At 35.6% G+C, this 15,492-nt stretch overlaps 1 protein-coding gene across 4 annotated transcripts in view; it reads right to left on the bottom strand.

Annotated features, from left to right (window-relative positions):
* PHTF2 (putative homeodomain transcription factor 2) overlaps positions 1 to 15,492 on the bottom strand; it is a 137,313-nt gene that overhangs the window by 7,364 nt on the left and 114,457 nt on the right. For 3 of the 4 annotated variants that reach the window (XM_047844539.1, XM_047844549.1, XM_047844560.1), the window contains 5 exons: positions 13,466 to 13,552; positions 9,923 to 10,078; positions 8,944 to 9,039; positions 6,384 to 6,509; positions 2,963 to 5,334 (listed from right to left, as the gene is read on the bottom strand). In XM_047844539.1, the coding sequence (XP_047700495.1) occupies positions 5,314 to 5,334; positions 6,384 to 6,509; positions 8,944 to 9,039; positions 9,923 to 10,078; positions 13,466 to 13,552 (486 nt within the window). In that variant the 3' untranslated portion in view covers positions 2,963 to 5,313. Of the gene's footprint in view, positions 1 to 2,962; positions 5,335 to 6,383; positions 6,510 to 8,943; positions 9,040 to 9,922; positions 10,079 to 12,883; positions 13,553 to 15,492 lie in introns of all 4 variants that reach the window. The other variant, XM_047844555.1, reaches the window with a different exon arrangement.

The raw sequence follows: 15,492 nt of genomic DNA, 5'->3' as shown, positions 1-15,492 counted from the left end.
CTGAATAGAGTATTCTTGGCTGCGATTTTTCCCATTAAGCAGTTTGAATATATCATGCCACTCCCTTGTGCCTTAACAAGTTTCTGTAGAAAAATCTGCTATCTTTATGGGTTTTCCTTTATAAATCACTATCTTCTTTTGTCTTACTGCTTTTAAGATTTTTCTTTATCACTATATTCTGCAAATTTAATTACACTATGTCTTCATGTGGGCCTGCTTTTGTTCATTTTGATGGGAGTTCTCTGTGCCTCCTGGATAATGGATGTCTGTTCCCTTCCCCAGATTAGGGAAGTTTTCAGCTATTATTTCTTCAAATAAATTTTCTGCCCTCTTTTCTCTCTTCCTCTTCTGGGACTCCTATAATACAGATATTATTATATTCGATGGAGTCAGTTCCCTAAGTCTATTCTCATGTTGCATAATTCTTTCTCTTACTCAGCTTCATTGCTTTCCATTACTTTGTCTTCTAGATCATTAATTCGTTCCTCGGCTTCTTCCAACCCACTGTTCATGGCATCATGTGTGTTTCTAATCTCATTTATTGCACTCTTCATCTCTGATTCTTTTTTAACTTTTTTATCTCTGTGGTAAGGGTCTTATTGATGCCTTCCATCCTTTTCTCAAGTTCAGTGAGTATACTTATTATCATTGCTTTAAATTCCCCATTGGACATGTTACTTATATCTGTTTCATTTAGATCTCTGGCCGTGGCCTTATCTTCTTTTTTCACTTGGGATAAATTCCTCTGTCTTCTCATTTTGTCTAGTTTCCACCTGCTTCTCTATGTTAGAAAAGCCAGTTGTGTCTCCTACTCCTGAAAGTAATGGCCTTATGAAGAAGTCATGTAGTGCCCAGGGCCTGGCACTTTAGGAGTGTCTCCAGTATGTGCCATGTGCTCTCTCCTGTTGTGTTCTGGATGCTCTATCCTTCAGGCCAGTTGTCTGCTGAGGCTCTCCTTGTTTGCTGTGGGCACTATTTGGTCCCTGGCCTGAATGTGGTGAGCTTCAACTAGGTGTGATCTGGTCTGCTTGTGAAATGAGGCCTGTCACCACCTCCACTGTAAATGAGGCCCTGCAAAACTCTCTGGTTAGGAGATGTGCAGGCAGGGGTTTGTGTTGGACTTCTTAAGGAGGGGCCCGCTGTACTGGGACTGAGGTAAATGTGACTGAGAATGGCAGTTCCACCAGAGGACAGGGGGTGGGCCTTAGGATAAGCAAGTTAGGCAGCCAGTGTCCACAATGTGTTGCGTCCCACAGGTAACTCTGTGTTTATGCTGAAGGGCAGGGGAGGAGAAATGGTGCTGGCCAATTTTTCTTCCAGGAGAGGTGTCCCCGTAAACACTGCCACTCAGGGATATGCTCCAAATAGTCTCCACACCATGTGCTCCTGGTGTTCTTCAGGTCAGTTTCCACACTGTATATACCCCTGTATTGTTTGCTTGCCTTCTCTCTAGGAGCAGCACAGTGCTCTCCAGGCTCTATCCCAGCCAAGCCTGCTCATCTTTAAAACTTTAGGCCTTAAGCCCCACTGGTTGCAAGAACTCACAAAATGCAGCCCCTCTCACTTTCCAAGCCAATGGCTATGGGGAAACATTCTTCTTGTGTGTTCCCCTGTGCATTCCTCTCCCTCTCGCCCTTCTGTGTGACTATGGCTCTCTCCCCTCTGCAACATCCAAAATCCATTTCTCTGCACTTCCTACCTTCTTCAATGTGGCCTCTTCTCGACCTTCAGTTATGGAATTTGTTCTGCCAGTCTTTAGGTCAATTTCTGGGGTATTTCAGATGATTTGACAGTTATCTAATTGTATTCATGGGATGAGACAAGCCTAGGGTCCTCCTACTCTTCCATCTTCTTTGTCTCTATAGAATATACTTTCAAAGGGAATAAAAGAAAATGTGGGTTTTATCATTAACAAAGTATAGCAACCTTGGGCAAGCTTCCTAACCTCTTTTGTGACGACAGGTTTTTTATCTGATAAGAACGTTGGACTAGGTGGTGTCTAAGGGCCTATGTGACTCATTCATTCATTCATTCATTCAATAGACTGAGATTTTTCTATGTATCAGGTACCATTTTATGTGCTAGAAATACAGTGGTGAATGCAGTTAAAATTTCATGGAATTTACATCCTACAAAATTCCTGATCATAAGGTAGTAATTCTCAAGGTGGTGAGGAGTGACAGGTGGGACAAATTTTCCAAGTCACTTGGGGAACACTTTTTAAAAAATATACTGCCTCCTAGATCCACAGTCTCACCCCCAGTAGGAAGGCTCTGTGAGGAGCCAGTGCTATTGATAAGCATTTGAGGTATCCTTTGTACAGACTTGGCAGAAAAAGGGTTGAGAATCAGTGTTCTAAATGATACGGCAATTCAAAGACATGCCAGTCATATGCTCTATTTTGCATTCTGAAGGGAGACTCATTGAAAGAGCCAATTCCAAGCTTAAGGTAAGTTGGAAAGTGGAATTTAATTAAAAGTCCCTGATTAATTGAAGTCCTATGAACACCTGTACCAATCAATAGAAATATTAGAATGCTTACCCATCTTATTTTTGGCCATGATCTCTCATGCTGAACTCATGTGGCAAACTGTTTGATTAAAAATACCACTATCCTTCTGACAATGAGCTTTAATATCCCAGGCCATGGCCAGTTTTCTGTATTTAAATACAAACAAATAAGCAAAAAAAAAAAAAAAAGAAAAAAAAAAAAATTAATGACATCATAGCATTTTGGTGGCGGAAGACCTGCATATTCTTTCATGTTGAGAATCATAACAAAATCTTAAATGTCGGGAAGTTTTAAAAAATTTATTTCCACTCGTCTGAAATCTAAGCGTGATAACTAAAGTTTATGCTATAGTAAATACAACATTACCATAGAAATGTATATGAATTTAAAATGAAAACAACAGAAAACCTTCAGTTTAACACTGTCAGCATAGAATATTTTATTTTAAACTTGCTGTTCAAACGTTCAATTACAACACATGTGGCAAAGAAACAACAGTTAACACACAACATCTGCCACAATTCTATCTCTGAACTGCCTTTTCTATATTATGTGATATGTTACAATTTCTTTCAATTTCTTACATTCACGGTATTCTTAAAGGCAGCAAATGTCAATTTTTTCTGCTTTGAAAACAATTCCATTAATATTTTGAAATTGCTTAAAATGACAACTTTTTCCTTTTGGTATTCTATTGCTGCCCACATTAGAGACATAATTCATAGTATTTATAGGTTGTTGAGAGGTATACTGTACTCAATAAATCAACTCCCAACTCTAAGTTAAAATGAACTTCAATCCAAAACAAGCATTTTCCTAAATCAGTATACTCAGCTACCTTTCTCAAAAATATTTCCATTCTGAAATAAGTTTTTTTTTGTGAGATACAATAGTTTCATCTTTTATTCCTAACAGAACTCATGCTGTACTTTTTTTTCTCAAAATATATTTGATATATTCTGTGCAAAATGTTAAGTTCTGTATAGGTATGTACCTTATTCTGAAAAAGTTTATAAAATATAATTCCTAAAAACAACCTCAACATTAGACAATAGAGGAAGAAGAAACATATCAAACAAAGCCTAAGTTTCCACATGAGAAAATAAGTATGTTCTTAAAGCTCCAGTAATACATTCCTTGAAAGAACTCAGAATGCACTTTGGTCATTATTAAACATAGGAGAACATAGGTAATAAAACAAATTGCCTTTGTTGTTTTCTACATAAAGAAAATATACTACACAATGAGGCTGATCAAAAGGAATGGTAAGAGCAAAGTGATATTATGACATGGCTCTGTTCTCTACACATTCCTGATCTTAAGATTATGATTTGGGGATTAAAACTGCACCAATCAAATAAATCATTTACAATTAATTATTTTAATAAATTCCCTAAAACATGGTAAAAAATGTGAGGATATTCAACATGATATACCTTGCACCAAGAAAATTCTATACTGTTTCAAATAAATTCTTTGTTTTAGAAACTAGATACCCAGTTAAAAAAAAATTGCAAAAACATTTCATGTTTTATGTAATTCCTAATATATTCTTGATTGTACAAATGTAACAACTTAACATCAAGGCCCAATGTAAGATATCACCATATTTGCCCTATCTACCTAACATGCCAACATGATATGTTCTCATTTGGACACTTGGCAAATTGTGTGTGCATGTGTATGTGGGGGGAGTAGGTAACTTTCCAGGTTAAAAGCATCTAAAATAGCCCTTATAAAATTGGAGGTGAGGGGGATGCACCAGGTTAAGTTTAGAGGATAGAATTTGCAAACTGAAGCTCTTTTCTGAAAATTTGGATATAGTTTTATAACTAGCAATCAAAGGAATATTTTATTGGTTCTTAACCTTGTTCTTAAGTTGTTCATTTGAGTGTGTATACACTATAGTGTACCATGGGGAGAAAATTATTTTACTTGAGTAAACATAATAATGTACTTTAGTAATATCAATAGGCACTTCACTTGTGAGATGAGTGTATACCTCACTCAAAAGGATACCATATCATGCCCTAGTACACTATAACATACCCCATATAAAGATACGCATTAAAAGTAACAATTTTAAAAAGTGCACATTTTGAGCATGCACAGTTGGAGCTGTGCAAACAGCCCAGTGTTTCAAATAAATACAATTATTACTAGTTAATTTTTATCAAAATATCTTACAGTATGGTAACCATTTACAATTATTGCTCTATTAAGAGTTTTATCATCAAAGAGCACTTGTTGACCTGTTATGTAATACCATATATATTAATACTGAAGGGTGTGTAACTGCAGCTTAATCAGTTCAGATCCTGGCATTGTTCCAAAATAATTCAAGAGAAACCCTGACTGGATCTTGATTCACCAAAGAACACACTTTATGTGTTTAGCTGAGTCCAATGCAATATTCCAAGTTAAAGAAGTTTTCCTCAAGTAAGGCAAGTTCACGGCATTGATGGAGAAACGGGGCTTAGCAATGGCTTCTATTCTCACGATTTGTTATTTTGTCAATTATTTGTGAACGATTACCAGGATCTCAAGTATCTGGATATCAGTTTTATCACCCTTTCGACAACTAAGTACATCAATGCTAAAAATAAAATATAAAGACTAAAATAAATGTAAAAAACAGTGAACAAGTAAAATAAATATAAGAATTGCACAAGACAGTCTGATGTAAACACTTCGATTTCCCAGCTGAGACTCCTGAAGCAAAGAGTCAGTGACTGCTTTCAGGCAGCTTAGTTGGTACTCTTATTCTGGAAAAGAGGCTACATCTTCTTTTCTCTGCATTGTCATGATTTAATCTTCCACAGCTAGTGAAAAAATAACAGAAGTAGTAACCATTAGAGTCAGTTTTTTTTTTTTTTTTAATGTCTTTAAATGTTTTTTTATTTATTTTGGAGACAGAGAGAGAGTGTGCACTTGAGCGGAGGGCAGGGAGAGGGAGGGGGACAGAGGATCTAAAGCAGGCTTCACAGCAACAGTAGCAAGCCCAATGCAGGGCTCCAACTCATGTACCACGAGATCATTACCCGAGCAGAAGCTGGACGCTCAAACAACTTAGCCATCTGGGCACCCCTAGAGTCAGTTTTAATACTGTAACTTACAAATTATATTACTTAATGCTATTATCTAAATTTCATTCATAAACAAGTATAGGTTCTACTATTTTAAACTCTTTTATCCTTGCATTTTCAAGAATAATTCACCTTAAATAAAAAAGTAAAAATCAGATTTCCCTTGCTTTCTTTTATTGGGAAGTAGCAATACACATATACCACTTGTTTAATATGAATAATCTACACCTTATTCACTAAGAGTTGTGCATATGTGGGGGATATATGCATTGCTGTATAATAAATAACTTTTGGCCAAAAAAAGAAATAAGGTTCTTCTTTTCCTTTTTTATCACCTAAATTAGATTCAGATTATGAGTAAAAAATGAATACCTTATTCTATACAAGAGTCCTATTTGTATGAATACTGTTCCAAATTAGGAGTTCCATGAGCATTATAAACCAAGAAAATTATTCATTCTTTGTGCACAATATTATGAAAATTATTTCACCACTGTGCATTCGAGATCTCAAAAGACGGACAGGGTAAAATAAATGTCACAAGGTGTCACAGGGCACTAAGAAATAAAAATATACCTGGAAGGGGCACCTGGGTGACTCAGTCAGTTGAGTGTCTGACTCTTGATTGTGGCTCAGGTCATGATCTTACAGTTGTGAGATCGAGCCCCACCTCAGGCTCCATGCTGCATGTGGAGCCTGCTTAAGATTCTCTCTCTCTCTCTCTCTCTCTCTCTCTCTCTCTCTCTCAAAAAAGAAAAACAACACAAAAACTTGGAAACTCTTACCTTTAAATTAAATCCAAGCAAGTCACTGATAACGCCAGAAACAGCGGACAGTATGACAACCTGGGTGATGTTATAAAGCAGTGGATTCATTGTAAGCCCATATAATCTAAAGGGACTGTCCAATTCCTAGCAAAAGAAAAAACAAAAAACAAAAAACATGAGCCCAGAAATACATTAAGAATCAAGAGTTAAACTAATTCAGGGCAATATACAATGAGAATTTTTGAAAAAAACTTTCATAAAACAGTTACAAATTGTGGATAGTTTTAGAAAGGATAAACTTGGTTAAACTTAAACTATATATATATATATATATATATATATACACACACACACACATATATATACACATATGTACATATACATATGTATGTGTGTGTGTGTGTGTGTGTGTGTATATATATATATATATATATATATATATATACTTTCAGGTTTTTCTTTTTCTTAGAAGTGACTTCCCTTAAAAGAACTCTGTGATCTAAATTCGTAACTGCAATTTCCGTCTCAAATGAATGACTAGTAAAGTACTGGTCTAATAATTACCAAGAGGTATGAAAACATTTTCTAGTATAAGAACAAAAAATGTAAGAGAATAATACCTTTTTGCACAAGAATTAGAAAAGTAGCCAAATTTTCTATTATTAATACATAAATAAAACTCCCTTTAAGACAATTACTTTTCAAATATAAGAATTAATTGATTCAAAGATTTAAAATTCTATGATTTATTTATTCTCAGATTCAAAGTTATATGGCAGGCCCTGTGTTAAGCTCTAGGAAGTCAGGATTTAGTCCCTGTGCTGACAGACCTTACAGTTGAATAGACATACAAATAAATAATTAATTGTGAGTCTCCCATAAAAGAGCTATGTATTAAAAAGGCAGTGGGTCCTAGAGGAAGGTGCTCCTAAAACTTAGTGGGAGGAGGTAATAGGTATTCCATAAGACACATGAAAACATGGCATCTTTGAATGGCTACAGGTTGCCCAGCATTGTTAGGGGCCAACTGCAAGGAAAGAAATCCTTCAAATCTGTAAAACAGGCTACCTAGGTAAGGGTCATTCTTTACACAAATCGTACTAACAGACTGAATTTAATCAGGGAGAGTGTATCAGATGTGCACATGAGAAAGATCACAGGCAGTAGGGAAGCACTGTGGAAAAGGCGCTGGAGAACAGTGAGACTAGAAGCAGGAAGGCCTGCTTTGTTCAATGGATCAAAGCTCAAGTGAGAGACAATGAGGGCCTGACCTAGGATAGTACTGATAGGGAAGTGGAGATGAACTAGAGGATATTGGAGAGGTTAAATCAATGGGCCTGAGAATTTCTTGGCAGTGAAGAGTGACAGAGAAAAACCAATCTATATTAACTCCCAGGTTTCTGAGTAGAAGATTATATATGACTGTGTGTGATCAAAAAGGATCACATTGTTGTGCTCTGTAGTTTCTCAAATTTCCCTCTACTCTGGGATTGAAGCTGCTTGTAAGTCTCATCCTGTCTAGCATAGTGCCTACACTCTGAAGATATTCAACACATATGTACCAGACAAGCCCACCCGCCTCTCTTCTGAACCTTGCTTGTCAAGGCCTATTATATACTGTGAGGCAGTACCTAATTAAGACTTTTTAATTGACTGAAGAATTAAACGTAATACTGAGAGACTACTAATTTTACACCATTCTCTGAAAACATTATATTCAATTTGTTACAGAAATTGAGATTTTAAAAAACATTTTCCTTTTAAGAAAGAAAAACATTACTAATACTGCAAAGCAATGCTACAAATATTTTATCAAATTACCTCCAAAGAGTTATTATGACATCAAATATTTTGAAATTATATTTTTTGTCACCGAAAATGATTCGAAAATTTAAAGATTTATTGGTGATATATATTTATTATAATTACTATGTATTACTAATTTTTAAGCTAACTCAGGCCACGCAGAAGACTGCTCTGAGAAATATAAAATGAGAAAATTTCCAAATTAACACCAAATCTCCCTTTTTGAAATCTATTTTAAGTACTAGGAGGCAAAATTTCCAAAGATACCAACCTCTAAATACTTTAAACATTAAAGTCTTAAATTTTCAAAAGTTATTAAAATTTCAAAATGATATGATTTGGATCACACTGGTTAGTTTTACAATAAGTAAAATGTACATGACACACATGTGTTCAAATAATTTGGAAACAATTTGGATAATCATAAAAACCAAACATAAGATAGGATCTGCAAACAAAAGACTAAGATAAAATGTCAGAACAGCATATTCTACATTATATCCATTTTCAGTTTTATTTTATTTTTTTTTTGTTTTTAAATTTTTTTTTTTTTTCAACGTTTATTTATTTTTGGGACAGAGAGAGACAGAGCATGAACGGGGGAGGGGCAGAGAGAGAGGGAGACACAAAATCGGAAACAGGCTCCAGGCTCTGAGCCATCAGCCCAGAGCCTGACGCGGGGCTCGAACTCACGGACCGCGAGATCGTGACCTGGCTGAAGTCGGACGCTTAACCGACTGTGCCACCCAGGCGCCCCCAGTTTTATTTTTACCTTTAGCAGTTTAGTAGCCAGCTTTAAAACATTATTCACTAGTGTCAGTTCCTCTTTTTTGTTAGGTTTCTTCTCCATTTTCAAGTAGAGGTTTATCTTTTATAAAAAAAGGAATGAAAACGAGGAATGAATAGTTAAAAATACTTAAAATTACAACAAATACTCATTTTTAAAAGGAATTGAAAGACAGTCACTAAAACATTCATGGTGCTTCTCCGGGTATTGAGGTTATAGATGACATTAATATTCTCCTTCATACTTTACTGTATATTCCAAATTTCTTACAGTAAGCATTTTATAATAAAATTTTAAACTTTTCAGATTAAAGCTGACACAAGAAAGGAAAACTCGATTTCATTATTTAATAGGTGAAATACTTTACTCCTAGAGCCAAAACAAACAAAAGAGTAAGTAAAACTAAAGTAGATCAATTGGTTTGTTTGCTGCTCTCCCCTTTCCCTTTAATTGAGCTCATGTGACAGGATTACTGATTCTTAAAAATCATACTTTCCCTGGCAAAACTACTCAAAACATTTTCACTGGCAGTAAGTTTCTTTGAGTAATTCCTATGGAATGGTAAGGAAAATATTAAACAAATTAATACACAACAAAGTCAACCATCAAAATTCTTATGCTTTATCCTTCCTACTGAATAAAAAATTCCTACTTCTTCAAATATGGCTCTGCTAGACTGCCAAGCAAACATATCCCACTAATGGTTTAAAGTTCATCACTGCTATAAACAGTACTTGCTTCTTGTCAAATCAAAGTGAAACAGTAAAACAACAGGTCAGACTTGAAAGCCGCATCAAGGCAGGAACATTGAAGAAAGGCTCATGTCCTATCAAATGTCAAGTTTTTCTTTGTAACACAAATGCAATCTAAAAACAGGTTCCTAAAAAATCTCAAGTAAATGAAAAGATTTTTAGTTTAATATGTAGATTATAGGCATTAACTTATAATAAACATGCATTCTCACCTGTTCAGTAAGTAATATTGAGGTATTGCTATATTTTTTACTTGTCTCTGATCCAAGGGTAACAAATCTTAGGAGAAAAAGTGTTAACGAGATGCACCAGATTACTAGTTCCCAATTGTAGTGACAATCAAGGAAGATCTCATGCACGTGAAGCAACTAAAAGTGTACGAAAAAGGCAACATGAAGCAGCAATGTGATTCAAACAATTTCTTTTTAAAGGAAATAACATTTTATTTCATACAAATTGATCACGAATATAGTATTTTTATTTTAAAAACATTCCACATTTATTATGAAATATTTCAAACACATCAATAATGTAATCAAAACCCATAACAAGAAGGTAGAGAGGGTAACTGCCTTACTCCCAATTTTAAAGTAAATACCCCTAAAGTAATAAATATCGTATGTACAATGTCTGCTTTAAATTTTTAAAGATATACTTTAAGATTAAGAATAGTACTTTCCAGTCATTGTATTATGAATCTCCACTGAAATTCACCAATTTGTTTTCTGCATCTGTTAAGATGATCATATGTTTTCTCCCTTTTCAATCAACTACAGGAGCTCAAACCAAATTTGTGAGTTGAAAATCTTTGCATTCCGGGTATAAACTATATTGGTCATGGCATATTTATTGTTATTAAGTTGCTGGCTTCATCTTCCTAGTATTTTGCATTGAAGTTAATAAGGAAAATTAGCTCACAGTTTTCCATTTTTATACTGTCTCTCAAGTCAATTGGTATCAAGATTCTATTAGTCACACAAAATGAGTTGGGGAATAGTCCCTTTTTTTCTACTCTCGAGGTGTTTTGTGTAAGATTAGAATTACTGTTTATTTGAATAATTGGCAAAATTCAACTGTAAAACCACATGGGTCTAGAGGATTTTTGTTGGTGGCAAAGTTTTAAACTATTGAATCAATACTACTTTGTAGTTACAGGTCTCCTCAGGTTTTCAGTTTTCGAGTCAGATTTAGTACATTATGCATTTGTACCAAATTGTCCACCTAGGTTTTCAACTTTAATGATATAAAGTAACTTATACTAGCATTCTTTAAACAATTTCTCAACTGTGTCAGTAGCTTTCAGTTTAATACACTATGCTTTCTAAATATTTGTTATTTATATGCTTTAAAATTTCCAAATGTATGAGTTTTTTTGCTGCTGTTATTGTTTTCTACCGTAACTGCATTACTGTTAGATTAAGCGGTCTACATTGAGAATTACTGAGAATTACTGAGAATTACTTTGTGTCCAAGTACATAGGAAGGTTTTGTAAACTGTCCTTGTGTTTGAAAAGAATATGTATTCTCTAATTTTAGAACAAAATTTAAACTATCTTGTTTAGGTACATATCTTCATTGTTTTTTGTTTGTTTTTTGTCTGTTTAATCTATCAATTACTGAAAGAAATGTGTTAAAACCTTCCAATGAGGTTTTTAAAAATAACTTCTTAGTGTTATTGATTTTGGCTATCTGTACATATATTTTGAAGTTACTGGATTACATGCATACAAGCTGAGAATTATTAGACCTTGATGAATTATTCTTTTAATTTTTGTCACGCTTCCCTTTATCCCCCATTGAACTTAGATTACAGTCATTTCATCTGATATTAATATGAACTCACCAGTTTTCTTATAGCTAGTATTTGCCTGCCTCTTCCTAAGAGACAGAACTACTACAGGATGTACTTCAGGAACATGGAAATTAAGCTTGGAACAAAAGGCTAACATGCAATAAGGAACTGTAAGTAAAGAAATCAGTCTTTTCCTCCTGGTTGCTTTTAAGATTTTTCTCTCTGTTTTGGTGTTCTGTAGTTCTTCCACAATGTGTCTTGAGTGTAGATTTATATTTATTGCTCCTTCTTATTCTTGTTGTGCTTCCTAAATCCAAAGTTAAGGTCTTAGCAACACAGAAAAACTGTTAGCCATTATCTCTCCAAATATTGCTCTCCTTCTCCTTTCCATCTGGAATTCCTATGGATATATGTTGGCTCTCTCCCATGTTTCAATCTCCTTTTCATATTTCCATCTCTTTATCTCTGTCCTATGTTTTGGGTAACTTCTTCCATCTCCCATTCACTATTTTTAGCTGTCTTCAATCTGCTATTTTTTATTGTGTTGTTAATGTCAATAACTGAATTTTTCATTTCTCTGAAGTGCTGTCAGTTCTTTTTCAAATCTGTTCTTTTTTCATAGTGTTATCTGTGTCTTTATCTTATAGTTCTTATCTGATCAGTTTATCATCTGAGGCAGCTAATCTCCTGCTTGTTGGTTCACTGACTGGCTCAACATGGATGGTTTCTTCAATGTTTTGAAACCTCAAGAGGCTTCTTCATCTGTGGACATCCTGAGGCCTAGGCTGAAGTCACATTCCCCAAGAACCAATCTTAGTTTTGCTTCTGCCAAATATCCTAGGACCGCTTTTTATATTAACTTCTTGACACGGAGATTACAGGACAAGATCTGTAATGCACATTTTAAACCCTGAACCTCCAATAAGGGCAGACCTACAGTTACATATTCTTAGGGCAGAGACTTATCCCCCCATTCTAGTCAGAGTCCAGGCAGAGTTACATGAGCTTTCTTATTATCCTCCTGGGCTGGTGGACAGGCTGTTTTTCTTATTCTACCTTTTCATGGAGACCGTAGTCCTGTAAGAGGTCTGGTTTACGGGGGGGGGGGGGGGGGGGGGGGGGGGGGGGGGGAGCATGTATAAGGGTGTATGCAGGCTGAGGCCTCATCTTCTGTCCTCTTGTGGGCCTAAATCTCAAGTCTCTAGGATACGAAGATTGACAGTGTACCTCACCTCCTCATCCTAGCGCTCTCACAGCATTAACACATATACTTAACTGCTCTGTTTTTTAGCTTTATTTTCATTTTTGGCCCCTTACTGTCTTATAAACTCAGATATGCATGTAATATGTACATAGAAGAGCTTATATATGAATATTAAACAGCTAAGTTTCCACCCACCCTCTGGACTATACAGTATTTTAAAGCAGAAGAATCTTCAGGTATCTAGTATGTCACAGTACTTGAAATGGAAGTTTAATTTTATAACGCAGAATATCCTGAGATACTTCTGTGCTTCCTGACTAGTCTTGGACAATGAGATTTCTTTCTCAGAGCCTGAGGCAGTCATGTCACAGTGACGATTCAGATACAAAATGAAAGAATACTACGTGTGAATAAAGCAGAGATTTGTGAAAAACAGTCTGAAACAATTTTGCAATTCTAGCCACTAATAAGTTTGTTTTGGGAAATAAAGATAACCAGGTAAGTGAGAAAAAGTAATTACTATATATTCAATCAATAGACATCTGAGACTATGCTAGCCACTGCTCATGACACAGAGATGAATAAGACCCATTTATTTATTCTACTGAAAAAAAAACTGCAAAAGGTCAATTTCAAAACTTGTATAACTAGGCTTCCTTATAATATTACTACTGTGGTTGTTTATTATTAGAAAGCCTTCTGGAGCCCAATAATTATAGATATGATTATCTACTTTCTACACAGAACAAGTCAACTCACCTGGGCACAACAGATAAATACAACTGATATAGTCAACAAGAAAGCAGATGAAACTATAACATCGACTGATCGCTGAGGACCTCGACGCTGGGGAAAAAGAGGAAAAATGCTTTTAAATATATTTACTAATTAGCAGCTAATTCCATGCTTTCAATTAAAGTGTTGATCCATCCCTGCAGGTTGATCATAGCTTACAATGTTGAAAATATACCTAAATTGTTGGATGAATTTTAATTACAAAGTGTTACTATTTCCTGAGGATTTGCAATACAGTAAACATGGTGAATACATAGCATAGAATTCTTAGCATAACTTCCACGTTTTTCATTTCCTTTCATTCCAAATATTTTGTCAAACACTAATCATTTATTCAACAGATATTTCTTGAGCACCTTCTCAGAATGAGGCGCTGTGCTGGGCACTGAAAATACAGCAGAGAACAAAACACACACAGTCCCTACCTTCACAGGAAGTAGCAGGAAGTCAGACATCAAGCTTATAGCCACAGATATATGTGATCAGTTGTAATAAGTGCTATAAAGGAAAGGTAAAGGATGCTCGGAGAAAACTGGTAGAGAATTTGGTTTAAGTATCACTTCCTTAAGGAGATCTTTCCCAGGCCCACACTCCTAACTCTTACAGGCAAGTTAGGAAGATAACCTGGGAAGATCTTCCTGATACTGTGATATTTATACCAGAATAGGGTGCTCAGGTATGATAGCACATGGCAGTGTTCCTGGCAGAAGGAAGGACAAGTGCAAGAACACAAAACAGTAAAAATAATATTGCATTCAAAGAACTGAAGCAGTCTGGTATGGCTGGAATGCAGAGAGGAAAGTGTTTCAAAATGAGACAAGGGAGACAGGATATCCTCAGGAGCTAGGTCACGAAGGGCATTGATAAGCCCTGTTCAGATTTTGTCCTTTAAGAGCAATGGAGAGCCCTCAGAAAGTTTTAAGAATCACATAATGAGGGGCACCTGGGTGGCTCAGTCGGTTAAGCATCCGGCTTCGGCTCAGGTCATGATCTCACAGTCTGTGAGTTCAAGCCCCGCATCAGGCTCTGTGCTGACAGCTCAGAGCCTGGAGCCTAATTCAGATTCTATGTCTCCCTCTCTCTCTGCCGCTCCCCTGCTCATGCTCTGTCTCTCTCTGTCTCAAAAATAAATAAAAACATTGAAAAAAAATTTTTTAAAGAATCATGTAATGAAATCTACATTTGAAAAAGACCTCTGGTGGCAGACTGAGGAATGTATAGGAAGGAGGAAACCTGAATGCAGGGAGGACAGTTAACAGGCATCTACAGTAGCCCAAAGCAGATGATTGAAGGTTTCATTCAGGTTGCAGACATGGAAACAAAGAAGTAAATGGATCCAAGATATATTTTGGAAGTAGAAAGGGTGAAAAATGGTGATGAGTTGGATGTTGGAAATGCAAGAGAGGGAAGTAATAAATACCAAGGATAATTCCTAGGTCTGGGGCTACAGATTTTCCTCGCTAAATTTTAAGCTCCGAAAGGTAAGGCCTTGCATGTCATCAGTAGTGGATGTTAAGTGGTTAGCGTTAAATACATGTTTATTGAATGAAACAAACAATGTACAAAAGAATACAACATCTACTTATATAACAGATTGATAATGAGGACGAATTACAGATGGCTTCTCACTAAGCCACGTAACAAAGATCATATTCATCCTTCCACATAACAGAAAAGTCACAGTGAGTAAAAATAATCCATGCCAATTTTTAGCATTTCCCCATGGATACTAACAAATTAAATCTATGAACAGAACAATGAATTTTTTAAATAGAAGGGTAGACAAATAGTGTAAACTTTTTTCCACTTCTTTCATTGTTACTTCAAAATGAAAAGCATTAAAGATCTAGGTATATCAGAGGGTTTCTGATCTTTTGGCCAGCTTTATTTAAGGCCTGATTACTCCATGCATAATGAAAATCACTGCATCTTAACGTAGCAAAGAAATAATCCTCAGAAGAAGTGCTTTCCTAAACTTAATTCAGAAGTTC

Source organism: Prionailurus viverrinus, chromosome A2, assembly GCF_022837055.1.
Source record: "Prionailurus viverrinus isolate Anna chromosome A2, UM_Priviv_1.0, whole genome shotgun sequence".
In the NCBI taxonomy this organism is placed as follows: domain Eukaryota; kingdom Metazoa; phylum Chordata; class Mammalia; order Carnivora; family Felidae; genus Prionailurus; species Prionailurus viverrinus.
Note: the sequence above shows the minus strand (reverse complement) of the source record. Positions and strands in the feature narration are given on the sequence as shown.